This window comes from Mastigoproctus giganteus, chromosome 14, assembly GCF_048544385.1.
Source record: "Mastigoproctus giganteus isolate SK-2022 chromosome 14, ASM4854438v1, whole genome shotgun sequence".
Lineage (NCBI taxonomy): Eukaryota > Metazoa > Arthropoda > Arachnida > Uropygi > Thelyphonidae > Mastigoproctus > Mastigoproctus giganteus.
Window position 1 is genome coordinate 94,773,665 of NC_143588.1, and position 27,779 is coordinate 94,801,443.

The 27,779-nt window shown below is 37.0% G+C and overlaps 1 protein-coding gene across 1 annotated transcript in view; it reads right to left on the reverse strand.

The window, feature by feature from the left end:
• Positions 1-2,195: 2,195 nt before the first annotated feature.
• LOC150075397 (uncharacterized) overlaps positions 2,196-27,779 on the reverse strand; it is a 42,463-nt gene continuing 16,879 nt past the window's right edge. Inside the window, exons 5-11 of the mRNA XM_090388475.1 lie at positions 22,769-24,913; positions 17,410-17,598; positions 10,769-16,978; positions 10,292-10,471; positions 9,531-9,667; positions 8,165-8,380; positions 2,196-2,351 (exon numbers count right to left, since the gene is read on the reverse strand). Of these exons, the coding sequence (XP_090244601.1) occupies positions 2,280-2,351; positions 8,165-8,380; positions 9,531-9,667; positions 10,292-10,471; positions 10,769-16,978; positions 17,410-17,598; positions 22,769-24,913 (9,149 nt within the window). The 3' untranslated portion in view covers positions 2,196-2,279. The remainder of the gene's footprint in view (positions 2,352-8,164; positions 8,381-9,530; positions 9,668-10,291; positions 10,472-10,768; positions 16,979-17,409; positions 17,599-22,768; positions 24,914-27,779) is intronic.

Genomic DNA, 27,779 nt, shown 5'->3' on the forward strand with positions numbered 1-27,779 from the left:
AGAGCAATAATAATAATAATAAACATGAGAAAGACAAGGACAATGATGACCAAGAGCCACCAACACCACCCGATAGCTGCCGTGGAGAGACTGACAATTGCCCGGGAAGAAGGAGGAAGGGCCTGATAGACCTCATTGAGCAACAGAAGACAGCAATAGTTAACCTGAAGGATTACTTCCAGAAACACACAGCAGCACTCCACCAGGCCATAAGGAAGATAGACAAGCGGTATACCCCACTCAACCTAAGCGAGGAGTCCCTCCCAACCAGGAGGTACAAACGAAGCTAGAAAGATGGGCAGAGAAGACACTCCATGGCAGACACTACAATGATCTCCATCAGGGTCACATAGATAAAATTGCTTCCAATACATGACTCAAGAGCGGGACACTCTTCCCCGAGACTGAAGGATTTATGCTCGCCATCCAAGACCAGGTAATCAACACCAGGAACTATAGAAAATACATCGCCAAGGAGCCCGGAGTGTTAGATGACACATGTCGACGATGCCACCTGGCCTCAGAAACGATCCACACATCACCGCGGGATGCAAGGTGATCACCCAGACTGAGTACACTCATAGATACGACCAGGTAGCCAGGATAATACATCAAAAGCTAGCAAGGAAATACCAGTTGATCGAAGAAAGTGTACCGTACTATAAGTACGAACATCAGACAGACAACCCACACGCTGTACTGGGACCGCGCCACAATAACGGACAATCCCGCACAACAGACTGGATATAACCCTTGTGGACAAGAAGGAAAAGGCTACCTATCTGATTGACATAGTGGTACCCAACACTGGCAACCTGCAGAAAACCGATGGGGAAAAATCAGGAAGTACACGAACCTAAGACCAAAGAGATGTGGCATACGCAACAAGTAACGACCATCGCGATCATCGCAAAATTTCATTTGCGATATGTAGCATTTGAAACTTAAACTCAATATGTATTCAGTTTATTTATTTTTTTATTTTATTTGAACAGAAGGAAAACTACATAAAAACTCTTATTTTTATTAAATTTGTATTTTCCTATTTGAATAAGGAATTTTATAAATCTGTAGTAAAATCTTTCCATTTCCAAAATATGCCAAGTACACTCTTTATGCCGAAATTCCATCTACATACTACAGGCCTTTGTAAGGAGTTACCCTGATATTGCACTACTTTCAGCAGATAGCTTTAGCTGTAATAAAACTTTGAAAACTCATTTCGTGTACCGCATTGCAGCTGACATCGAACTACCTCTTTACAGTATAACTGTTTTGTCTGCGTGTTGTCACTTGAGATCACCTGCTGTCTAATGAGGAACCAGGTAGTCCTGAAACAGGCTGTCATAGCGGTCTCATCTTTTAAACAAATGATCAATTAACCTTTTAAAGAGGCCATCTGTTAAATATTGCAATACCAGGGCAGATTGCTGCAAAGACAAGTTTGTTCTTACATGAGACCATTTCATTATCAACTTAAATCCTCTTGGCTGCCAAAATATATTATTAAAAAACAAAGACAGTCCTGCGAGCATTTTTTAAAGAAAGAAATGTCATTCTTTTCTTTCTTAATATTTACGTATTGTAAACATGTTGATATATATTTTTTTTTTTTTGTAAAATGTTCCGGATTTTAAAGAATTCCGGATAAATGTCACTCTTTTTTTTTTGCATGAATTCCTAAAGAAAAATCTTTGATGCGACTGCCGGATTCCTTTCTTAATATTTACAGATTGTAAAATATTGATTTTTATTTATTTATTTATTATTTATTTTTTTTTATAAAATGTTCCGGATTTTACAAAGTTTAGTGTGGTAAAGAAATAGTATACAGTTTACGTAAGGTTTATTATTCACAATATCAAAATGCTTTGTAGTTAAACAAAAAATAGTTCAGCAGCTGTATTTCAAACACAGGAGAAATAAATTCTTAAAATTAACACAAGTATTCATTGTGTTCTGCTATTGTCATATGATAAAACATTTTCCTTTAATGCACTATAAGGCCATTTTAGAGGCTCAGTTATGAAAATAAACTTTTTTTTATATTTAAAACATTCCAAAAAATTCTTTCTTTCTTTCTTTGTTGTCATCATCACTGACTGCTATAAATCGATAATGGACGAGTCTGGAATTGGAACTGGAATTCATGGCACAAAGTCCATCTAAATATTGAGGATTTTACTGGTGATGACGAGGAATCACTTCACCATGCAGACTCTTTTTGCAGTCATGGTTTGCTTCCTACCTGCAGCAATGCTGTTTATACTTACATTTTTTTAGCTGGCCTTCTTCCTCACACCCATCATCTGATCGATATCGATGTTCCAGTGCTCCTTCAGTCTAGCTCTCTATAGAAAAAGGGTTCGTTATGTCATTATATGAAAATATATTATATGAAACTGGAAGATCACAGACAGTGCTATAGTATGCTGTAGCAAGTGTTCAGATAAGCACCTGTGGAGTTATATTAAGAAGAAAGGTGAAGCCAAAAATGAATTCCTGCTTGCTCTTGCTTAGTGTGTGTGTGTGTGCTGCTAGAATGTTTATCTAAGGCATCTAAGCATGTGCCAGCCATTGAAAATAGGAGCTTTTTTGCCTTTTTGGAAAAAAATAATTAATGTAAACTCCTCTGACCTAGTGGTCGTGCCGGTATAGCTTTGTGATGTGTGCAGGTACAGTTCATTCATTTATATCTTCTGAGTTAACGAGATAGAAAAGTGTGAGTGCATTGCGAATATAAATGTAGAGTTTTTAATCAGTATTATTTTATTATTATTAACATACAAGTGCAGTTATAAGACCGAAATGTATAATGAAACGAGAAATAATTTAACTGTATTTGCATTAAGACAATTTAAATTGCGTATGAAACATAGTTATCCATATTTAAATAGAATTTTCACTAATTTAGTAATAATTTAGTATATGCACTCCTATACAAAAATATTAGAGAATACAAGTGATAGAAGCTGGTTGCCTTTTAGGGGTTACGATAACTTTAATATTCCTCGGCATTGATTTCTCTAGAAATCAATATCAAAGATTTGGTAGCGCACAGGTCTCGTTATGTTAACCCATTCCCCTAAGAATATGTTCTTTAGATTTCTCATATTCGTTGGCAGCTGTTGTTACTCCCTACTGAGACTTTTCAAATGATCCAATATGTTATTGATAGGAATCAAATTCGGGGACTGTATGGCTGCATATATTCACAGCTCTTGAACAAAGTTTTCTCCCTGCATAATCTTGTCCTGTGCATTGTGGCATAGTTAACAGTCACCAATGCGAAAAGAATCCAGTCGCGATAGTCACTAATTATAAACCCTTGACAGAGTCTGCGCTGATAAGCGAGTCACCTCCACTATTAGTAATGCTCACATGGTAAAGCATTAATCATGAAATTAATAATCACTATCATTTATATGCTTATGATCTCATTTCCATACATTACCAAATGATGAGATATTCCATTTAGATATTCGACAGGAAGCGCTCAAATCTCATGATGTGATTTCAGGGTGTATTCTCTAATACTTTGATAAGTAGTGTATTTTATTTTAAAAAAAATTGCTTTTTGTGTTTTTGGCATCTGAACCCAAACATAATTTTATCTCTACAGAGTCAGTTCTTTTACGATTTTCTACAGCGTTGGGGATTTTCGGATATATTTTTTAATGATTGAAGAAATCCAAAAATACAATACTGTTAAAGTCATCTGCCACTTGCCTATGGGCCCACCCATTATGCCCACATCATAAGCGCTTGTTTATTTTGTGGACGTAATGGCTGGATCCGTAGAAATGTCGATTCCAGTACTCAAATAAAGCCTGTACTGATTACCTGTACAGGTTAAAAAAATTTTTTTGAGCTGGTACAGCTGGTAAAAATATGTTGGATAAAACGTTCAGCTTTAAACAGAACTTTTTAAATACACTTTTAAAATGTATTTTTATTATTAACATTGACAATGTTATTATTATTATTGAACCCTAAGTTGTTTTTTCTTATTTATATTGCTATCAAAAAATTAAAAATGTCCATTCGAGTGCAAGATTATTATGAGGCTATATCGAAAAAAAAAAAGTGGTAGCGTACAGGTAAGAATAAAAATAGTACTTTTAGCACCAGTCGAGTCGAGCTGTTGATTCAACATTTTCAGACTTGTGATCTTGTTTGGCATAAAGATCTTAGCAGGCTCCCATATTACATCCTATCTCCCGACTTTAAAGACTGGGTAGCCAGTTTCCACTTTCTCCGTCGCTCATTGTGTCGGATGGTTGAGTCCCTCTGACTTCTCAACTAATGCTAGAGTTCCACAAGGTTCTCTTCTTTCATCCATTGTTTTCCTCCAGTTTATTAATGACCTCCCGTTGACTAGAAATCGTATACAGTACATAGTTTTACTGACTGTGTTGCGTTCCACTCGCCCGTACGACAAACCCTTCTCTGAGCAAACAGACACAATCTCTCGTATATCCACTACAATATCATTTTCTTAACACTGATATTGCTGATCTCAAGTAATATCTGAATGGGAAGAAGAAAACTTAGTTAACTTCTGTCATTCTAAATTATAACCCAATTCTGTTTTAGTTTTGGCAAAAAAGAGTTCGCTGCTGCTATTATCGTCTTCAAAAACATATAAATTTTTCCGACAAGATCACTTATCTGGAGGAGAACGTTACTGGAGGAGAAGGGAGGGTAATTCTGACTAACCTTTCTTGTCATATGCATATCAGAAATATCTTTTGCGCCCTCGGCGTTGTTTCTTTTCTAAAGAGATGCTAACTCTACAACTCTCTGATTTGTCCCACTTTTGGCTGGTGCCTCCAAACCTCCCTTAAACACTAGGACTTTATCTAAAAGAGAAAAGCTAGGAAAATTAATGATCCCGCTCTTACAAATTCACTTTGCTATAAAAGAGACATTCAGTTTCTGCCGAATGCCCTTATTGTATTAAAATGTGCGGCTAAAGAGAAACAAGAAATATTTTTAAAATCATTTATTATTTTAAATACAACAATTTCAATATTTATCCCCTTCAAAGTACTCTCCAGCCGCGCCTATGCAGTGCCCCATTCGCTATTTCCAGTATCTAAAACAGCAGAGGAAATCCTCGGAAGATATCGCCTTTAATTGCTGCCTTGTGTTCTTCTGAATGTCTGCTAAGTCCTCAAATCGTTTTCCTTTGAGGTGGATTTTAATTTTCGGGAACAGAAAAAAGTCTGACGGCACCTGAGCTGAAGGAAAAGGCGGGTGCTCCAATGTTGTGATCTTGTTTTTCGTTAAAAACTCACTCACTGCGGTTGAGGAATGACACCATGCATTGTCGTGATGAAAATCCATTTGTCCGGCCATAAATTGGGCATGTTTTTCGAATTTCTTCACATAGTGTCTGAATGTAAAATGTCTGATTTGGCGGGACAAATTCATGATGAACGACACCACGACAATCAAAGAAAATGACAAACATGGTCTTGATGTTCTATCGAGACATTCTTGCTTTCTTTAAACGGGGAGAAGAGGGAATTTGCCACTGCACGCTTTGACGCTTGGTTTGTCGATCATGCTTAAAGACCCAAGGTTCATCTGTTGTTATCACAATCTAAAAATTTAATAACAATTCTTTGCTCTAAATTACGATTACTCATTTTTCCGAAGGGTTACGATTACTCAATTTTCCGATTCAGTTAAAGAAGAGTTCAATCAAAACTTAACCGATTGCATCGAAACAAAAACCGATCGGTACAGAAAAAAAAAGCAAGCTACAGCACGATATAACAAAAATGAAGACAAAGAATGAAATTACACTGAAAATTAACGGGACCGTTGTTGAAAAGGTAAACTCTCACACTTATTTGGGGTTGAAGTGGGATTACAGACTAACCTTCAAAGACCACCTCAATATGGCCAGGCAGAAAACGCTTGCTGCTCTTTGGGCAATCCAAAAGGAGCTGGTCGGTCTTAGGCCTCGAGAGTTCATCTGGGATTACGTCCAAAGAAATTTGATCCCTGTACTGTTCTATGCATCTGTGCTTTGGTCTGGGCCTTTCCTGCTCACCTCAAGAGATTCCTTGGGACAGAGTATTGGCTCCTGAGATGGTTAAACAGGGTGATAGCACCCTTTTACCATCTCTCGGAGCGTGCTCTATGCAAACCTCGGCCTGAAACCATGGGAAACCATCATCAAGGAGAGGAACCTGCACACATATTGGCTCAACTCCTTTGTGGCTGAATGGATTCACCCGACATCTGGGAAGTGACGACAAACTCTCGGACTATCCAACGAACCCGGTGCAGTGCAACACCTTGTCTACGATCTTCACTAAAAAACCTGCAATACCTGGAATCAGTGTTTCCGGCAAATACGGTCGGACCATATAACTCCCTCGGAATCGATGCCTCAGCTTTCTGCAGCTCGAAGCGTTACAGACAGCCCTGAAAGAACTGTACAAAGTAGAACTATTGACTGTACCACTTTCACAGTTTTGAAACTTCAGTGTTATATTATGTTAGCTTACTTGTAAATACAATGTGTGTTCATATATTTTTAAACTCAATATAATCGCCTTGAATATTTATTATGTACACCCCTCTAGCTGAACCAGGCTGTTACGGGGGTTATAATATTATTATCTTTTTATTTCCACTGATGTGGAAATAAAAAGATAATAATAATAATATGAATGTTGTTGACATGCGCAGTAGGAAGGTGTTGGTAAGCCACGATTTCCGTTTCATTTTAGCCACACCTTGTGTTTCTATGGGCACTGTTCTTCTGAATTATGATTCCGAATGTATTCTTCTGAATGTATGATTCCGTCTGTCTCTTTCTACAAATCCAATATATGCACCTGCTAATCATTATCCATTCATGATTAAGTTCTAAGCTCGCCAAATTAACTTTTCTTTTCTTCATATATCCCTTCTACTTCCGTTCTGTTAATGTCTGATGAAATCTGGGTAAAGACACAGATAGATTTTCATCTAATGCAAAAATGTAACTGCCATTATAATATGTCTTATTAACTATAAAGTATTATGGGAGAAAATTTTCATTTTATAATCAGAATGAATATGTATTTTACTTTGACTGGCACAACGGGTTTAGATTGTTTGGTGAACACAATTCTTCCATCAAGAAATGGAGGAACAATATTATTAACTAACAGATGAACCCGTGCTTCATTGCCTTCCTCAAAATCTTCATCTCGGTTCTCTGCACAACACCTTGTCATCATTCGATTAGTTTCCCATTTTTCATTATCTTTGTTTATCTGTCTCTGCTGTGCTGACATTCTCTCCCCTTTTTTTTTTTTGTTCTAAGGCTTCTTCCTTTTTTGTGTGTGTATTCAGAAGACATATTTGAAAATGGATTATTGGCTTCATCATAACCTAAAGAGGAATAACCTTCTCATCATGCGTTCCCTAATAATTACAATTTACTGTACAGTACTTCAAGACCAGAATCAACAAGTCTCTTCTGTCTTCTTAACTCATTCATGGTACTAGAGTGTTATATGTTCCTATTACCTTTCATTTTTAGATTAATCGATCAAAAACATTCAAACAAGCTGCCATTTTACAACGAAAACTTGAAACTTGCCTTTCGTTTCAGACTTTTCGGAAACCTTGGATATAACATTAAAGCAGTTTTTTTAAAGTATTACAGTGAAATAAAACAAATTTATACATTTTGACCTTTTATCGTTGAATAAATCATATTATTTCAACAGAATAATAGAATCTGTGAAAATTATAAAATATAATTCAAGATTGTCACCTTGAATTGTTATTTGTACAAATAACAATTTAGAATATTCCTGATATCATAAAAATCTAATTAATTATCCAGGCGCCATCAAAATTGCATTTGACGTCCTTGATAAAAGTTAAATTCTCTAATTATAACTTCAGTTCAAAACTAAAGTCGAAGCAATGTGGGCTAATGCATCGTAATAAGCAACCGTCTATTTTAAATAAACAAAATAAAATAATAAGACTTAAAATTCTAATAAGACTAAAAATTGGTAGTTTTAATAAATTTATTTGCTTTGGATACATAAATAACATTTAAAAGGCACTTTCGCAATTACCTAAACAGGTAATCAGTTTATTTTCTTTTTCTTTTCTGTTTTGGAGGACTTGTCCAACAACTTACCACTGCTGTTGGGGGTCTTCGGGATTTAAGGATTTCCATCTCTGTTGGAGGTCTATAGCAGGCAGCTTTGGGGGCTGTAAAAAGTGGTTCTTTTCCTGGTCCCATCCAAATCCCGCTATCGTACGAATATTTGCCGGATTCTGCAGTGGTACGACCAGTAGCCATCAACGAATACTCATAAGGAACCTTTTTGTAAGACGGAAGCTTGTTTTTTAGCTGGAATGAAATGAAAATTAAGATAGTTTCAATTTGATGGTTTATTCTTGAGAAATTACAGAATTTTGTGTCAAACAACGTTAACTACAAAATTGAATTTTTTTTTTTTTTTGGAGATAACTTTAGTTTCACTTTGTACAAATAACAATGCAGATCATGTCATAGAACTGTATCTCTCTAGTACTTGACAAATTAGCTTGAGCTGTAAGTACATTGCGGTACACCAAGAAAATATCAAATAAATTTTTCTTGGTTAATTACAAAAACGTTGATTACAAAATGAGTTTGTGCTAAACGTTGTTTGACACTAAACCCTCGAATTAACATGAGATTCCATACATGTTAACATAACAAAGACAGAATCTAATTCGTAACTAATTTAGAAATAGTAGTAGTAGTAGTAGTGGCATGTGATGCAAGAAAGCATGTGTATGAGCTTATGCAGCATCAGCCAAAAAAAAAAAAAAAAAAAAAATTACACCATTCCCTCCAAATGCCTGTCCAGTTCCTCCTTAAATTTATTCAACCTATCAACTTCCACGACAGATGGAAGTTTGTTCCAGCAATTAACAACCCGCTGGCTAAAGGCAAATTTCCGCAAATCTATTCTACATCTGTCTTTTCTTAATTTGAATTTATGCCCCCTTAGGTTCGTAATCTGAACAAGTGGAAGGATCCCATCAGAATTCAGCGTGCTCAACCCATTCAAGGCCTTATACACCTCAATCAGATCACCGCGCAGGTGCCTAGTTTCCAGCCACTGCAATTTGGAACTTAAGTCTCTCTTGGTAAGAGGATCCCTTCATTCCCCTCACCAATCTTGTTGCCCTTCTCTGTACACGCTCAAGTAAATCTACATCCTTCCTAAAATGAGGCCTCCAGACCTGTACGCAGTACTCAAGGCGTGGCCTGACCACGCCTTGACCAGCCCTGGCAGTCTCATGGGGTTTTGTCTAAATAAAGCTATATAAGCAACTATGCATCCATTTCAATTCGCCATTTTACCCCATCTCATTGAAGCGAGATAAAAATCCTAGATGGTGTTTTACGCTATTGAATTAAAATTTAAAACCTATGATTTATCATTAAAATTCAAATGATGTATTTTTAAATAAACATATTAAGCAGAAAATGTAACAATCAGGCTTACCTCTTCTAATGGAGAAATTTTGCTAGATTTGTTCATGCACTTCATAATGATTACTGTTGTTATGACCACTATAATAGTTAATACCAACACTCCGATTACTACTGCAATTATTATGGTCTTAAGATCTCCTTTGTTTTCTGGTAAAACATTAATAAAAAATAAACATGAGCTACAAGCATTAATAAAATAATATGAGAGACATTATATTAGTTATTTTTTAAATTAAAGTTTTATCACTAGTCAAATTGTAAGGTTACATTTATTCTAATAGAACAAAATGTCAACTGCAGATTTCCTAATTTTGATTATGATATTTATTTTATTTATCAATATTATATTTTTTGATTATGATGTTTTGATTGATTGATGTTTATTTCATATTCAGATCCAAGGTCTCCCACATTGCATTGCAAACCTCTTATGTACAAAATTGCGAACGACTTGAATTAATATACAATTTTTTAAAGAAATTTTATCTGTAACTATATTTTATTATAATTTTTTCCTTTCTTTTTCAGATAACTGAAACAGATGTTGAAAAACACATTTATGTTCAGATGAACGAGTTCGAAGAGTTCAGGTAAATTTGATCAGTTACATCAACTTAATTGAAATTAATTTAATTGAAAAAGGCGGTGGTATTTCTAACCATATTGTAGTTCAAAAGCTCGACTGATCCAAAGACATTAGCAATTTTTAAAAAATCTGAACTTGCTGTATATGTTAAAAAGAAACGGTTAATAATAGCCTACCATTCTTACCTGATGGTGGAGCTTCGTAAGGTATTATCTTGAGTTGCTTTCCATCTAGATCCGTTAAAGATATCTTATTTTCATTTACGTTTCTTTTAAAATCATTAACAGCTTCTTCAAGTACTTTTTTGTCCACTTTGTAATCCTTAGCTTCTGAAGGAACAAGCTCAAAGGACACATCCACGCTTCCTAAGGAATATCAGATATAATCACATTATTTTTAAAATTAAAAAAATGTCAAGTTACACACAAGCATATTCATTGAACTTTGGAACCATTTCACACACGGCTTAGATACTCTGCTTTACTTTGATAAATGGACTCATATGAAAAACACAAAATTAAGCTATCAGAGTTAAATAATTAAAATAAATTTATTACATTAATGTGGGCCTGTGTGGATCTGTCTATACTTGTAAGCGATACCGTCTAATTTTTTAAAGAGGCTTATATAATGAAATTGCATTATAATCTTATGTAAAATACCTTTTTTAATGTTGAAGTTCCTGAAAGATTCTAAGGGAAGTCTCATTGCAGTTGACAGCTGTTTCTTTATGTGTTTTTGGAATTTAGCTTTGCGAATTCCAGTCCCTACAACTTTGTCGTAATCAGCATCAATAACAAAGTGCACAGGAATGGGAGAATCTGTTGAAATTTCAGTAGAAGCCTCATCCTTACCACTCTGCGTTTCTGGAGAATCCTGGTCTTGCGCATTGATTACTGATGTTGTTAGAGAAACTATTTCGGTTGTGGTTTTTATAGGAGACATTGTTGTTTTAATTTTTGTTGTTTCAATTACAGCATTTATGGACTCTGTAGTTGGAAGTGGAATCTGAACCGTGTTTTCTACAGCATCTTTAGAAATAGTGTCAGTTGTAAAGGGGGTTGGACTGTTCGTCGTTTTAGGAATATCACTGAGAGTGGTGTAGCTGGATGTAGCTGAAACAACCTGTGCTGGTTCTTCTCTGCTTCTCCTAGAATAACTCTGGGGAGAAGCTGATGTTACTGTAGAAGTAAGTGTAGAGGTAAATCTCTCTGTAGTATCACCTACTGGAAATGGGACACTTGTTGTATCTTTCAAATAATTAATTGGAGAAGTAACCGGAAGTGATGACATAGCCTCGGAAAGAGATTTAGATGTAATTTCCAGTGACTTCGATATCGACGGTGCACTCTCATCGTGAACTGCTGTGCTTGATACGGTGATCTCGGTTTGGCGTAGAGTATTTGGTTCACTTTGGAGTGTAGAAGTTATCTGCTTAGTGAATTGTTTGTAATCCAAAGTATTTTCAGGTGGTGTAGTTGAAGAAAATTCTTTTGTCATCTCTGTAACACTCGCAGGACTAACGTTTTTAGTAAATTCAAGTGTATATTTTGTAGGATTCATATTATTAGTTCCTGCAGTAGTTTTTAGAACTTGGGTTACCTTCTCAGAGGAACTTTCTTGAACATCGTATAGCGTAGTTGAAGTAACTTGCGTTGTCTTCTTAGTCGAACTGCTTGTGTAATCCTGAAGAGAAGTTTGCGAAATCATATTTTCAGTGGCACTCATGCTCATAGTTTGTTGATAAGTAAATAGGATTTCGTTTGTCTCTCTGGAACTTGCAGCGTTGCCTTGTTCAGTAACTGATGAACTGTGCGTTGTTTTTTCGACTGAATTCTTTATAGAACTTTGCTGGATTGTGGATGGAGTCTCGGTTGTTTTCTCACTGGAACTCGTAATTCCATGAATTGAAGTTGATGGTATTTCTGTTACACTTTCTGTGTATTTTTGTGTAGTATATTGTTGGGAGGCTGTTGATATTTGCTTTATTCTTTCAGTGGAGCCGATAGAGGATTGCTCTGTGGCTGAAGAAATCTGTGTTGTTTCATTGGCAGAAGTCACAGGTTCATCTGTGACTTCTGTGAAATTGTTAAGACCTTGCGAAATTGGTAAGCCCACCGTTGTCGTCTCTGCAAAATTGGATATAGTTGCTTGCTTGACTGTAGATGGAATTAGTGTTGTGCTTACAGAATTACTGTCTGTGTCAATTTGTCCTATTATTGTAGTAAGATTACTTACTGTGGGGCTTTTCTGTGTCGATAAAATTTCCGACAAATCTTCTTTGGAACTGACTGATGCACTTTGTTGGGAAGACGATGTGATAGTCGTTTTCTCTTCAGAGCTTGGTGTGATTTCTTGCTCTACAGTTGAAGTCGATGCGATAATTGTTTTCTCTTCAGAGCTTGGTGTGGTTTCTTGTTCTGCAGTTGAAGTCGATGCGACAACTGTTTTCTCTTCAGAGCTTGGTGTGGTTTCTTGCTCTACAGTTGAAGTCGATGCGATAGTCGTTTTCTCTTCAGAGCTTGCTGTGGTTTCTTGCTCTACAGTTGAAGTTGAAGCGCCAATTGTTTTCTCTTCAGACCTTGGTGTTGTTTTCTGTTCTACAGTTGAAATCGCTGCGACAATTGTTTTCTCTTCAGAGCTTGGTGTGGTTTCTTCCTTTACAGTTGAAGTTGAAGCGACAATTGTTTTCTCTTCAGAGCTTGGTGTGGTTTCTTGCTCTACAGTTGAAGTCGATGCGACAATTGTTTTCTCTTCAGAGCTTGGTGTGGTTTCTTGTTCTGCAGTTGAAGTCGATGCGACAACTGTTTTCTCTTCAGAGCTTGGTGTGGTTTCTTGCTCTACAGTTGAAGTCGATGCGATAGTCGTTTTCTCTTCAGAGCTTGATGTGGTTTCTTGCTCTACAGTTGAAGTTGAAGAGCCAATTGTTTTCTCTTCAGACCTTGGTGTTGTTTTTTGTTCTACAGTTGAAGTTGAAGCGACAATTGTTTTCTCTTCAGAGCTTGGTGTGGTTTCTTCCTTTACAGTTGAAGTTGAAGCGCCAATTGTTTTCTCTTCAGACCTTGGTGTTGTTTTTTGTTCTACAGTTGAAGTTGAAGCGACAATTGTTTTCTCTTCAGAGCTTGGTGTGGTTTCTTCCTTTACAGTTGAAGTTGAAGCGCCAATTGTTTTCTCTTCAGACCTTGGTGTTGTTTTTTGTTCTACAGTTGAAGTTGAAGCGACAATTGTTTTCTCTTCAGAGCTTGGTGTGGTTTCTTCCTTTACAGTTGAAGTTGAAGCGACAATTGTTTTCTCTTCAGAGCTTGGTGTGGTTTCTTGCTCTACAGTTGAAGTTGTAGCGCCAATTGTTTTCTCTTGAGACCGTGGTGTGGTTTCTTGCTCTACAGTTGAAGTCAATGCGATAGTTGTTTTCTCTTCAGATCTTGGTGTGGTTTCTTCCTTTACAGTTGAAGTTGAAGCGACAATTGTTTTCTCTTCAGAGCTTGGTGTGGTTTCTTGCTCTACAGTTGAAGTTGTAGCGCCAATTGTTTTCTCTTGAGACCTTGGTGTGGTTTCTTGCTCTACAGTTGAAGTCAATGCGATAGTTGTTTTCTCTTCAGAGCTTGGTGTGGTTTCTTGCTCTACAGTTGAAGTTGAAGCAACAATTATTTTCTCTTCAGAGTTTGGTGTGGTTGCTTGCTCTCCAGTTGAAGTCAATGCGATAGTTGTTTTCTCTTCAGAGCTTGGTGTGGTTTCTTGCTCTACAGTAGAAGCGCCAATTGTTTTCTCTTGAGACCCTGATGTGGTTTCTTGCTGTACAGTTGAAGTCAATGCGATAGTTGTTTTCTCTTCAGATCTTGGTGTGGTTTCTTCCTTTACAGTTGAAGTTGAAGCGACAATTGTTTTCTCTTCAGAGCTTGGTGTGGTTTCTTGCTCTACAGTTGAAGTTGTAGCGCCAATTGTTTTCTCTTGAGACCTTGGTGTGGTTTCTTGCTCTACAGTTGAAGTCAATGCGATAGTTGTTTTCTCTTCAGAGCTTGGTGTGGTTTCTTGCTGTACAGTTGAAGTCGATGCGACAATTGTTTTCTCTTCAGAGCTTGGTGTGGTTTCTTGCTCTGCAGTTGAAGTCGATGCGACAATTGTTTTCTCTTCAGAGCTTGGTGTGGTTTCTTCCTTTACAGTTGAAGTTGAAGCGACAATTGTTTTCTCTTCAGAGCTGGGTGTGGTTTCTTGCTCTACAGTTGAAGTTGAAGCGCCAATTGTTTTCTCATGAGACCTTGGTGTAGTTTCTTGCTCTACAATTGAAGTCGATGTGACAATTGTTTTCTCTTCAGAGCTTGGTGTGGTTTCTTGCCCTGCAGTTGAAGTCGATGCAGTAATTGTTTTCTCTTCAGAGCTTGGTGTGCTTTTTTTCTCTACTGTTGATGCAGTTGCTAATGATGTTTTAGTGAAAAATAACGTGGTACCATGATTTGTAGCTGATCTAATTTCTGCGGTGCTTACAGTAGACTCATCTCTTTTATCATCTTGGGAGGTTGAAGGAACTTTTGTTACTTTTTCAATAGAGCTTTCTGAATAACTCTGCTCAGTCGACATTGTGACCATTATCTTAGTAGGATCCTCTTGTATTGTTGATGGAATTTTTGTTATGCTTTCAATGGTTGATTGGGCTGCTGTTGTCTTCTGTAGAGAATTAGGTATGGTTTCTTTATTGACTAACGTTGGAATTTCTGTCGTGCTTGCAGAGTAACTTTCTGTAGCACTCGTAATTGAAAGGGACTCTGTTGTCCTTTTAATGGTACTGGCCTCGGAATTTTCCTCAGTCGACAGAATTTGCACTTCTTCAATAGAACTAATTGGCACATTTTGTTGGGACGAAGATGCGGTGGGTGTTGTTTGCTCTAAGGAGTTTGGTGTTGTTTCTATAATTTCGACAGTGGAACTCTCACTTTTATCTTCTTCTGACGATATTTGTATTGATTCTTCGGTAGAACCTATTGTGAAGTCTTGATTTGTAATTAATGAAGTTTCTGTTATTTCCCTAGTGGAATGTTCTGTGGTAATGTCTTTGAGTGATGATAGAACTTGTAGCGACTTTTCTGTAAAACTCTCCGTACTGTTTTGCTGTAAAGTTGCTATTTCTGTTGCATTATTGATGGAAGTTGCACTGGGATCTGAAGTAACTGTTGAAATCTTTGTGGTTTTTTCAAAGGAACTCAGTGTGGATTCTTTCGTAGGCAACGACGCAACGTCTGATGTACTTTCAGAAGGAACTATTGTAGAATCCGTTTGTCCTGGTAACGTAGTTTTCACAGAAGCATCACTAACACTTTGTGCGTCTACTTGACTTACAATTGTTAAATCGGTACTTACAGTAGTAAATTTTTGTGAAGTAGATAAAATTTCTGCTGTATTTTCATTATAACTGGGACTAGTCACGTAGTCGTGAGAATTCGTTGGGATGTTGGTTGTCTCTGTAATGAAATCTGATGTTTGTGATATCTCTGGAATAGAATCCGTTGTTATTTGTGTTGTGCTTGGAATGGAATCCGCTGTTGGTGTTATTTTCTCAACCGACTTTGCTGTATTATCTTCGTAAGTAGCAGTTGAAATTGTTATCTCTTCAGTGGACTTTAGGGTGACATCTTGTAGAGAAGTTAATGAAATTATTGTTTCCTGTGCTGCTGACACAGTTATAGTATCTTGTTCTGTACTCGGTGGTGTCTGTATTCCGTCTTCAGTAGAACTGGTTCTTACATCTTGCTGAGAGGCTGACATAACTTGAGTTTTCTCAGTAGAACTCGCTGTAGGAACTTGGGAAGTCGATGGAACCTCCGTTGTGATATCTTGATAGGATACTGACAAAACTTCTGGTATCTTCTGGGAAGGGTTTACTTCAGAAACTTGTGAAGTTAATGGAATTTGAGTTGTCTTGTCAGAAGAATTCTCTATGTCATGGTGATGAGATACTGACTGAATTTCTGTTATGGCCTCTCGATTCGTTGTGGTACTTCTTTGCGTGGTTAGAGTTTCTGTTGTATTTTCAATGAAATTCAGAGTAGTATAGCGTGATGTTGCTGGAACTTCTGTCATTTGAGGAGTACTTCCTCTGATTTGTGATTGTGCAGTTGGTGGAGTCTGGATAACGTTGTCAGTAAAACTTATTACATTATCTTGAAGAGATGTTGATGAAACTTCTGTTAATATGGTAACTTTTGGCATTGTTGTAGTTTCGGTTGTCTTTTTGGTGACTTCTGTAGCTGTAGCTTGTATTATCTTTTCTGTTGGACCCACGGTGGTCTCTTGGTGGAAAGTTGATAAAATATTTCCTTGTGAAATGCCTGTTTTCTTGTCAGTGAATAAATCTTCTGTGTTACCCACTGAAATCTGTGTTGTTCTTTCAACAGAATTTACAGCTGAAACTTGATCTGAAGTCGATATAATATTTATCTGTTGAGAAGAGCCTTCGGGAGGATATGTTTCTGCGCTGTCTCTCGTTCTTTCAGTAGCACCATTAGATACTCCTTCTGTAAATAATATAATGTCAGTAGTCGTTTCAGTATAACTTTCGGTAAAACTTTCTGAGATACTTAATGGATTGTTTTCCGTTCTCTCATTCTCTTTTTGCAACGTTGATGGAGTTTCTGTTGTGTTGTTGATGAATGTTGCTGTAGAGCTGCCCTTTTTAACTGGTGGAAATGGGGTTATCATATCACTGGAGTTTCTTGGACTATTTTCTTTCGGATATGATAGACTTGGCGTTATCGCTTCAGTATAAACTATGGAAATATCGTGTTGTTTAGCTGATGGAATATTCGTTATCTCCGCGATGAAACCTGCGGTAATTTCACCTGCTCTGTTTAAAGTTACAGGAATTGTCTTTTGAGTTGCATCTGAAAAACAAAATAAAATATTGCTTAAAAATGCGAGAGCAGGAAATAATTGAGTCATCCTATCACTTAAATTATTCATCAAATAACAGAATTATTGGACTCTAATTATATAATTAGAGCGTAGAACATCTAGACTATAATTACGGTCCAAGAAGTTGTATTTTCCAGTTTTTCTAGTTTTAATGACTTTTACCTATTTATTTTTTGAGAAAAAATAAATAAATAAAAGTTTTGATAGAAAACGTTTCCATTCTAATTGTTACATTATCATCGAAGCCAAACCATCCTTATTTGAATTTCTTCAGCGCCCGCTATTACTTATGAAATATTTCAAACGAAAATAAGTAAAACATCTGTCCTCATAAAAAAAAAATTATTAAATCAGAAAAATTTAAATCGCAATTAACTCTTTTACACCAAAATTAACTCACCTATAGAAACTGGGACGGTTACATCCTCACGCAGTAATGGGAGAACATTTCCTTCTAAATCTGTTAGGCTGAACTTCTCAAGACGTATATTTTCCGTTAATTTATCTACAGCTGATTCGAGTTTCCTTTTATCTACTTTGTGGTCTTTAATTTCGGAAGGAATAAGTTCATAGGACACTTTCACACTGCCTGAAAATATCAAAGTTAACACCATCATGAGACCGCTTTATTGAAATGGTTATATTTAATATAGAAGAAAATTTTAAATTTACAGTTATCTTTCTCCCTTATACAACTATCTTGTTTTTCTGGTGATCGAGAACTTGAGTTGGTTGTAGTAGTGTTTTAGGCGGATCAGCAACTTAGGCCATATTGCACCTATATAATCAGGGGCGGCTCGTTGGTAGGCACTACGGAACTGCAGCACCCTCAGCTTTTTAAATTTAAATATACAGCCAACGGAGTTATATGAAATTTTGTGAAGAACAATGCAACGCAATGAATATTTTTATTAACAGGTTCCCTCATATAGTATACTCATCCTCTATTTCCAATAATCATTTCAATAATAAACGAATAAAAACACGAAATCGTTTTCAACTTTGAAGTTTAACCGTAGGTGGAACTGTGTGCTACACAGTTCCACATTTTGGGCCCAGTGGCTGGGTCAATGCCTAATTGGCAGATTGCTAATACGCATTTTTTAGAGGTGATAAAACGTGTCAAAGCAACTGCGGAGCAAGCACTGCCGATTTTAACAGTGAACCAAACTTGAATGAATAACAAAAATTTATTAATCTATTTTCAACAAATAAAAACAAAAGAATGGATTTTATTTTTAAATATAATTTCGAGATTACCCAAGTCTGTTAATAGTAAGTGTCCAGTTAATGTTTTTGTAGTATTTTTAACTTGCTTATTATTATTACCATCTATGTCTACATGTCTTATAACCAAGGCAATTTAATGTAACTTAAAGAAGCAGCACACCCATACATCAGAGTCACGAACCGCCACTATATATAATACAGTATATCTGTAAATTGCGTGTGTTCTGAGGTCGATTTTCTGTTTGCTGGACGAAAAACCGTTTCCGGGAGAAAGAAAAACAATTATCCATTCTCGGTCCTGAGACAGAGAATGGATAATTGTTTAATGGATAATAACTCAGCTAAGTTATGAAAAATACCCACAAAAATTAAAAAAAAAAAAAAATGAATAAAAAACTGACGGGATTCGAACATGGGTCATTTTTACACTCTGTTGGGGGGTGTTGAGATGGTGATTATACCAGCTGAACAACCGACGAAGGCAGGGGACTTTAAATATAAATCAAGGATTATAAGAGTAGTTGTAACTGTTGTTTTACGGTTTTATGTATTTTGTTGGGGTTTAGGAGCATCAGCGACTAAGGCCACAATGTTCCGTGTATATTAACTGTAAATTGCATGTGTTCTGAGGTCGATTTTCTGTTTTGTTGCACGAAAAACCGAGTTTCCGGAAGAAAAAACCATGCTACCCTCGCCTGAGACCGACTAACTCAGCCACGTTGTGAAAAAGGCTCATAAAAATACCTCACGTCATCGACGAGACTCGAACTCAGTCTTTTCCATCGGGAGTGGGGAGGACAGCGATTCTACCAGCTGTGCTACCCACGAGGACTTATACCATATTGCACCATATATATATATACACAGACATAATATATTATTTTTGTAAATTGCGTGTGTTCTGTGGTTCATTTGCCTGTTTGCTGGACGAAAAACACGAGTTTCCCGGAGGGGGGGGGAAAACATACAACCGTTGCCTGAGACCAATTAATTCAGCCACATTGTGTGTGGGGGGGGGGGAAACCCATCAAAATTTCTTACGTCATTAAAGGGATTCGAATCTTGTCGTTTTCCACCTAGTGTGGGGTAGTTGTAGCAATAAGTAGTATTGAACTTTATCGAAAATGCGTTTACACTACTGCCTTATGTAGAAGGTCACGGAACCAAAACCTACAAGTATAGGTCGTGACGCGACGTCGCTGTTATAGGATGTTGTTGTAGGATTTCAGGCGCATCAGTGCCGACCGGGATAGCCGGGTGGGTAAAGCGCCTGCCTGGCAACCCAATGGTCGCGGGTTCGAATCCCGCCTCGGGCTTGGATCAAAGTACTGCAAAAAACCTTGGGAGGTGCACTATGGCCACAGAAGCCGATGCGCCAATAACTACCAAACAAAAAAAAAAGGCGCATCAGCAACTTAGACCATATTACGCCGTATATAGTGTCTGTAAATTGCGTGTTCTGTGATTGATTTGCTGTTCTGCTGGACGAAAAACTCTAGTTTCCAGGAGAAAAAAAACTACACTACCCTCGCTGACTTATTTGGCCTCGCCTGAAACCAAATAAGTCAGCTCAGTTGTGAAAAAGACCCATAAAAATTCCTCATGACATTGACGGGGATTTGAACTCGGTCTTTTCCACGCGGTGTGGGAGAATGGTCATTTTACCAACCGTACTATCCGCGATAGCCGCTGTTACAGATGCTATATGCTGTATGTGCACATGGAAGGCTTTCTTTATGTGATAGCCATTTCTTGATGAATAGTGTATTGCACATTGGTGTCTCTGTAATCAGTGCCTTAATGTGGAAGCACGTTTCTATCAAAAGTGGCAATCTTGTAAAGTGTACTTTACGAGAATTCGAAAAGTAAACCCGAAAACATAACTCCTGCCGAATTCCATGAACTGTATTCGTCTGATGAAGAACAAATTTTTTGGGTTTAAAGTGAACAAACAAGTTTGTAAAAACACATGCATGTAAGTCGACCAAAATTGCGAATTATTTTTTAGTGCTTCAACGGTAAACTTTTACTGCGGAATATATTCCTTGAGTAAATTTACGAAAATTAACCTTAGAGAGATTAGGTGTAATTTTCTGCATATTAAAATGAATAATGGATAATAAATTTCTTGATATACCGAAAATTTAATACTAAAGGTGAAAGGAAATAATGGATAATAAATTTATTGGTATACTGAACATTTAATACTAAAGGTGAAAAGAAAACTTCATGATTATAAGATCTCTCCTCCTAGTGCGATTTTTGTATAATTTGTATAAAGTATTCAACTATTCAGAAAGATATGATAATTAAACTAAGAACTCATGTCATAAGTGTGTAAGAAGTAGATCTTACAAATTAAAATAGAAATATTTGTTTTGCTAAAATAAATCCAGGAAGGGCAATGGAAAGTAAGAATTAGCATTAATGCCCGAGTATCAATTTAAAGAGTAAATATTAAGATTGGATATTTAGTTTTAAATAAGGTTAAAGTTTCCAACAAATTTCCTTTTGAAGAAACACTGGATTTGGGGATGGGAAAGTTATAGACGTATATGTTAAATAGCGGCTAAATGGAAACCAGTAATTTCGAGTAATATAGAGAGCAAACAGCGGTCAGCACTAGAGAAGGGGTACCATTTGAGAACAGGCGTGAAGGGTTGCTGAGGGCAAGAACAATAGGGCCGTGAAACGGGATTTATGAAACGTCTCTTTTGATCTAAACTACCGTTAAGACTAAACAGGAAATTAGTGGACGTCCAGGGTTCGGGTCAAAAGAAAACAGCGTCAGGGTGACTGAATTTTGGATAAGTTCGATATATTTAGCAGAGGTGTGAACATGAATATGAGTGTTTTGGAGGTGACCTGGCAAACATGAAAAGGTCATACTGCCACATGAAAAAAAAAATAAGAAATTTCTAGGGAATTGTTGGTTTGTGCACTGAGGACATCTGGGGTGAGTTGTTTTAGCAAATATGAAGGAATGAAAAAAATTAAACAGTATGGGGATTGGTTGGAGTCCTTGGGGGAGGCGTTCTAAACTTGAGGGAAAGAGTAAAGTTCGGGGGGAGAATTTGAGAAAGTGTCCATTCTGTATCTGACTTCTCTGTGGTCGAAAGGGTCGTGAGTGTGCGGGTTGAAGTGGGAGGGAGTAGATTTTTTTGGTGGTCAGAGTTCACATCTCGTGGTAGCAAGATGAAAAAGAAAAAGAAAAAACGTGAGAAAAATGGGTAGTAAGGACGCGAGTAACTGCGAACTGAAAGTGATGATGGTTTTTTGGAGGTTTCTTAGACTATGTAACGGTCGAAGCAGGTCATACAGAGTGACGAGCCACGTTACACAGTAAATAAGTAAATAACAGTAAATAAGTCATCAGATCAGATGATGGAGTGTGCGTGTCTAGATTGTCGGTAGAACTCTGTCTACTGAAGTGTAATGTAATGCATTAGAAGTCATTCGGGGTTGAACCACAGTCACTCAAAACAATATACTTATGTGCCCTCTCTCCTGAGAACTGGGCTAGGGCGGCTAAATGGGCATAAGCTTCATTAATTTGTTCAATAAATATATTTTTTTTTCAAACGGAGCTGTTCGAATACTTTTGGAGAGTAACGTTGAGTCCTTTTGGAACATTGTGAAGTTTAAACGGAAGAAGAAAGGGAGTGCTGCAGCAGAGGTACATAGGGTGAAATAAGGGTATTCAAATTTGTCCAAGATAAGATCTTAATATATTTTCGAAATATGTAGCGCCCAACCCTACATGATGCATTTTTTTTTCAGGCAAAAAATGGCTACAGTGAATTTTGCTGGATGTGATGGAACACCCAAATAAATTATAGTTTTGAACAATTAGACTAGATACATACAGAGAGTTTTGACTTTCTTAATGGACATATTTCCTAGTATTATAATTTGAATACTCTTATTCAAAAACCTACAATTTTCTTGAACACCGAAGTCGCTTTGTAACAGTATGTAAAACTATGTATACTGTCCATGTTATATATACTGTTAACTATATAACCAATATTTCAAGTCTATAAAATGATTTGGAAAAACAGTTTACAAAAGAAAAAAAAAGTATGTAAAATGAATAAAGTACATCTACAGATGAAAACAGACAGGGAGATTAGGAAATCAAAAGGGCATCGGTAAAAAAGTAGATAATAAAAGCAAAAGAAAGAGCACGATTAAAAATTATAAATGCAGGCACTTTGAGCTCGAGTTGATATCTAAGCAAGACAGTCGGCACAATAATATAATAAACTTGAACAAAAGAAAAACTGTTCATTATTACAATTATAGAGAACTATATTAATGAACCTCGCCAATCAGAATAATCAAGCAGCACAGGTTTGTATATATCTGTATGAAAAAAATAATCAATGCGGCAAAGTTAGAAATGATCAGAGACAAAATCATTAAATACGTTAATGATATTTTAGAAATGCAACAGTCCGACAGAAAAACTCCATAAAATAGTTCTCACTTATATCAAAATGCAGCAAATTATAAATGATTTCAGATACCTCTTCTAACGTTCAAATTTTTGAAACAGGACGAAGGAAGGTTCATTGCAGTCACCAGCTGGTTCTTTATATGTTCCTCTAATTCGACCCTCCGATTATCGTTAAAAGTAACGTCGTCATATTCAGCAGCTAAAGTGAAGCATATATATATTGGAGCATCCTCTTCAGCAATTTCCGTGTACGTCACTATAGTTTCCCTGTTAGGATTATTGTATCTTGTAGTAGATATTGGAGTAGTCACTTCGTATGTGGATTTGGCAAATGATCTTGGTACTGTAATCTCTGTTTCACTAACAGGATTCATGATGGAATTAGCTGAATGTGAATTCTCACTTGTAGTTTCCATGGCATCCATGTAAATCGTTTCAGATGAGAATCGATTGTTCATCGTCATAGGAATATTGCTCGTGGAAGTGTACTGATGTTTGACTGTTGATAGAACCTCGGCTATTTCTTCTGGATGCTCTTCAGAGGTTTCTGGTAAAGCTACTGTTGTTGTTCTTTCTTTTATAAATGAAGTGCGGTCATCAGATATTGTCTCCGGTGTAGTTTCAGATGTAAATGGCCTTGTAATTTCCGAATTGCCAATGCTGGTAATTGAACTTCCTAACGAATGAACCACGGAACTGCTACTGTTTTCTTCATTTAGAACAGTTAATGGTATTTCAGTATTTACAGTAGAGTTCAGTGTGTTATGTACATCTGGAAGCTGAGAAGGAGTTTGATTTCCGCCTTGATTAAAGTTCAAAGTAATACCTTCAGTTGTAGTTGTTGATGGAATTTGCAATGTCATATCAGGGACTGTGCTAATATCAGCATCATGTGAAGTTGATTCTAGTGTAGTAGAATCGACAGTATTAACTTCTGATGTTATTGTAACTCGGCTTATCCCTTTAGATAAATTTGAAATATCATTTTCAAATTTTGGTGAAAACTCAGTTGTGTTACTGACACTAGCTGTAGCAATATTTTGGTGTACATTTGAAGGAATATCTGTTGTTTTTTCCATAAAGATTGATGTGTTATCTTGCTGTATTGTTGAAGGTAGTTCTGCTGCCATCTCGGTGAAGTTCTGTGTGGTATCTTGTACATATTCTGGAATATTTGTTACCCACTCCATGAAGTTGATTGTTGTATCTTGTAGTAAGCTGGATGGAATCTTTGTCATCACATTGGATACAGTGGGAAAATTATTTTCTGTAGTTGTTGAAGCAGTCTTCTTCGTGAAGCTCGATATTGTACCTTGTTGAACAGTGGATAGAATCTCTGAAACTTTGTCAGGGAAGGTCGGGATGGTACCAAGTTCGACAGTCGAAGAAGCAACTGTAACTTTCTCTATTAACTTTGATGTAGTATCCTGCTGTATCGTTGATAGAACTTCTGAGACTTTTTGAACTGTGGTATCCTTAGTAGTTAATGGAACCTCTGTTACACTTTTAATGAACCTCGATGTGGTATCTTGTTTAACAGTTGTAGGAACTTCTGCATCCTTCTCAGTGGTTGTTAGTGTAGTATGTTTTTCGATGGCTAATGAAATCTGTGTTATGTTCTCAGTAGAGCTCGAGGTAGTACCTTGTTGGATATCCGAAGGAGTTTCTGTTATTTCAGTACCAGACAATGTTGTTAAATTTTGTCTAGGTGATTTAATATCCTTTATTTTCTCTGTGAAACCCAATGTAGTTGCTTTATTGACAGTTGGAAGAACATCTGGTGCTTTTTGGGTGAACATCGATGTGATTCTTTCTTGGACAGTCAAAGGATTATCTGTTACCTTATGAACGTTGGTTGGATTAGTATTCTGTCTGGTTGGGGATGGATTCTCAGTTTCCTCCTCAGTGAAAGACAATGTGCTATCTGGTTGGGTGTTTGATGGAATCCGAGTTAATTTCTCAGTAAAGCTGGATGTGGTACTTTGTTGCATATCTGTGGTAATCTCTCTGGCCCGTGTTATGCTCAATGTGATATCCTGTTTTGGGGTCGATGGAATCTGTGTTACAATTTCAACAGGGCTCAGTGTAGTATCCTCTTGGTTGGGATATTGAATGAATGTTATGTTCTCAACGAAGCTGGATTGAGTATCATCTGGGATAACTGAATGATTTTCTATTGCTCTCGAAGAAACATCTCTTATCTTCTCAGTTGCATCTGAAAAACAAAATTTTGATTTTAATATTAAAAAAACCGTTAATTAATATTCATCGTAGTAAAATTATATATAAAATTACAGAGTAAATGGATAATTATTCCTAGCGTAATTATTAAAATTATTCAATTCTTCAATGAATAAATTTGAATTATTCAGAAAACATATGCTACAAGTCAATCTTTCAAGTTTAATTTTTTTTAATTTCAGTGAATCTCTCCTAAGTTGGATAAAAGAAATTAAATTTTAAGATATATTGTCGGTTTCCACTCGTTTCGGAAGATATGGGAAACCACAAAAGCTGTGGGAAATTCGTTGATGGGAATCAGACTTGTGGATTCGATGCCTGTCAACGAATTTCAACTGCTTCTTCATTCAAGGCTGTAGTTAACAGAAATCAGAAGAATGGTGGTTTCCCCCCCGCCGGGAGTTATTCCGTATTTTTTAACTCACATTCCTGGAGAAATACGGGGGTCATTCCCGCCGATGACTGGATAAATTTTTAAAGTTATTTTGAAACGGGGCTGTAATTAGGCTAGGAGGGTGTCAGATATTTCCCCATGAGTTATCCTGGTTTTTCATCCCACAAAACTTGTAAACTGATCCGTACAACATCTACAGATAACGGACTTGAGCTACAAGTTGTGGTTTTTAAGGTACATATATATCCTCCTGGTTAGCACAATTGGTATTATCACCGTCTTTCCCACATCGTCTGGAAAAGATATCAGTTCGAATCCCGTAAATGACGCGAAACATTTTTATGGGTCTTTTTCACAGTGCGTGAGTTAGTCAGTCTCAGGCGAGGATAGCATGGTTTTTTCCCACGGCGACTTATCCAATTGGATTTTTCGTCCAATAAACAGCAAATCGACCATTAGAATACATGCGATTTACAGACATATTATACATAAAATAAATATTCTGTTTATACTCCGGGAAGACCACACGGTCATAGGAGTTCACAATACAAAGGAAATACAACAAACAGCACCGTATTCAGCAGTCACCGGCTTGAGCCCTGGTCACTCAAGGCATGTTTACTTATGTAACCTCGAACTAGTATTAGCATTAGAATTAGTAGAGGCATATAATGCAAGAAAGCAAACTTATGCAGCACCAGCCAAAAAAAAAAAAAAAAAAAAACCCACTCCCATTTAACCCCTCCTTTCGTTCGAAATATTATTTTAGGGTTACACGTAATTGAATACATTAACCCGTATTTGTGTCTGTAAATTGCGTATGTTCTATGGTTGATTTGCCTGTTTTGCTGGACGAAAAAACTCCAGTTACTGGGGAGAAAAACCTTGCTATCTACTCCTGAGACCAACTAACTCAGCCACAGAGTGAAAAAAAAAAGCCCATTAAAGTTCCTCGCGTCATCGACGGGATTCGAACCCAGGCCTTTTCCACCCGGTGTGGGGAGGACGGTGACGATACCACTGTGCTACACGCGCAGACTTGCGTTCGAAATACCTGTCCAGTTGAGCCTTCAATTTATTTAGGCTATCAACTTCCGCAAAAAGGGATGGAAGTCTGTCCCACCAAACAATTACCCGCTGGCTAAAGGCAAATTTCCTCACATCTATCCTACATCTGTCTTTCTCAATTTGAATTCATGCCCTCTCAGGTGATTATTCTGAGCAAGAGGAAGAATGTTATCAACATTGAGCGTACTCAGACCATTCAAGGCTTTATACACCTCCATCAGATCACCTCGCCGGTGTCTAGTCTCCAGACACTGTAATTTGCAAAACTTAAGCCTTTCTTCGTAAGGCAACCCTTTGTTCCATTTACTAATCTTGTTGTCCTTCTCTGTACTCATTCCAGAAGCTTTACATTCCTCTTGAAATGAGGCCTCCAGACTCTGTATACAATACTCAAGATGTGGCCTGAGCATTGTCTTATACAAGGGAATAATCAGCTCCTTATCCCTGCTTGAAAAATTCCTGTATATCATTGACAAGACACCATGAGCTACTCTTGCAGACCGTCTTCACTGCTCACAAAACTTCATATCTGCCTGCACATTTACCCCCAGGTCCTTTTCATTCTCTACCACTGTCAGCGTACTACCACAGAGTTGATTCGTTACTGTGGGGTTACTGTTTCCCATATGTAGTACTTTTCATTTGTCAATGTCAAACTTCATTTTCCATCTCTCACCCCATCTGCTCAACCTTTCCAGATCCTGTTGCAGCAGCATACTGTCAGTAGTGTCCTTAACAACCCCGCCAACCTTTGTATCATCTGAAAACTTGGACATAAACTTGATATACCATCATAAATATCATTTATAAATACAGAAAACAACAATGTACCCAACACTGAACCCTGAGACACTCCACTAATAACATTAGTCCACGATGAGCAGCGTCCATTGATTACCACCCTCTGTCTTCTCCCCCTCAACCATCCCTTTATCCATAGCAGCAATTTGCCTCCAATGCCACACTGCTCCAATTTGTGCAACAGTATCAAAAGCCTTTCTAAGATCCAAATATATAATATCAGAGTTACTGGCTGTATCCAGTTCTTTTGTGACTGCATCATAGTATCTAATCAAATTGGTCAAGCAAGACTTTCCCTTAACAAAACCATGCTGTGTCTGAGCTATAACTGAAGTCTTGTCTAGATGATCCTGCAGTGCTTCTTTAATCTTTCCATTAATTTTCCTGGAACAAAAGTTAAACTCACAGGTCTATAATTACTTGTGTCAGCCTTTGATCCTCCTTTGTGAATTGGGATCACATTTGCTTATCTCCAGTCTATGGATACCTCCACTGAGTCCAAGGAAGCTCTCATAAATATAGCTAAGGGTTTGATTACTTGCTTTGCTGCTTCCTTTAATATAACTGGATATATCCC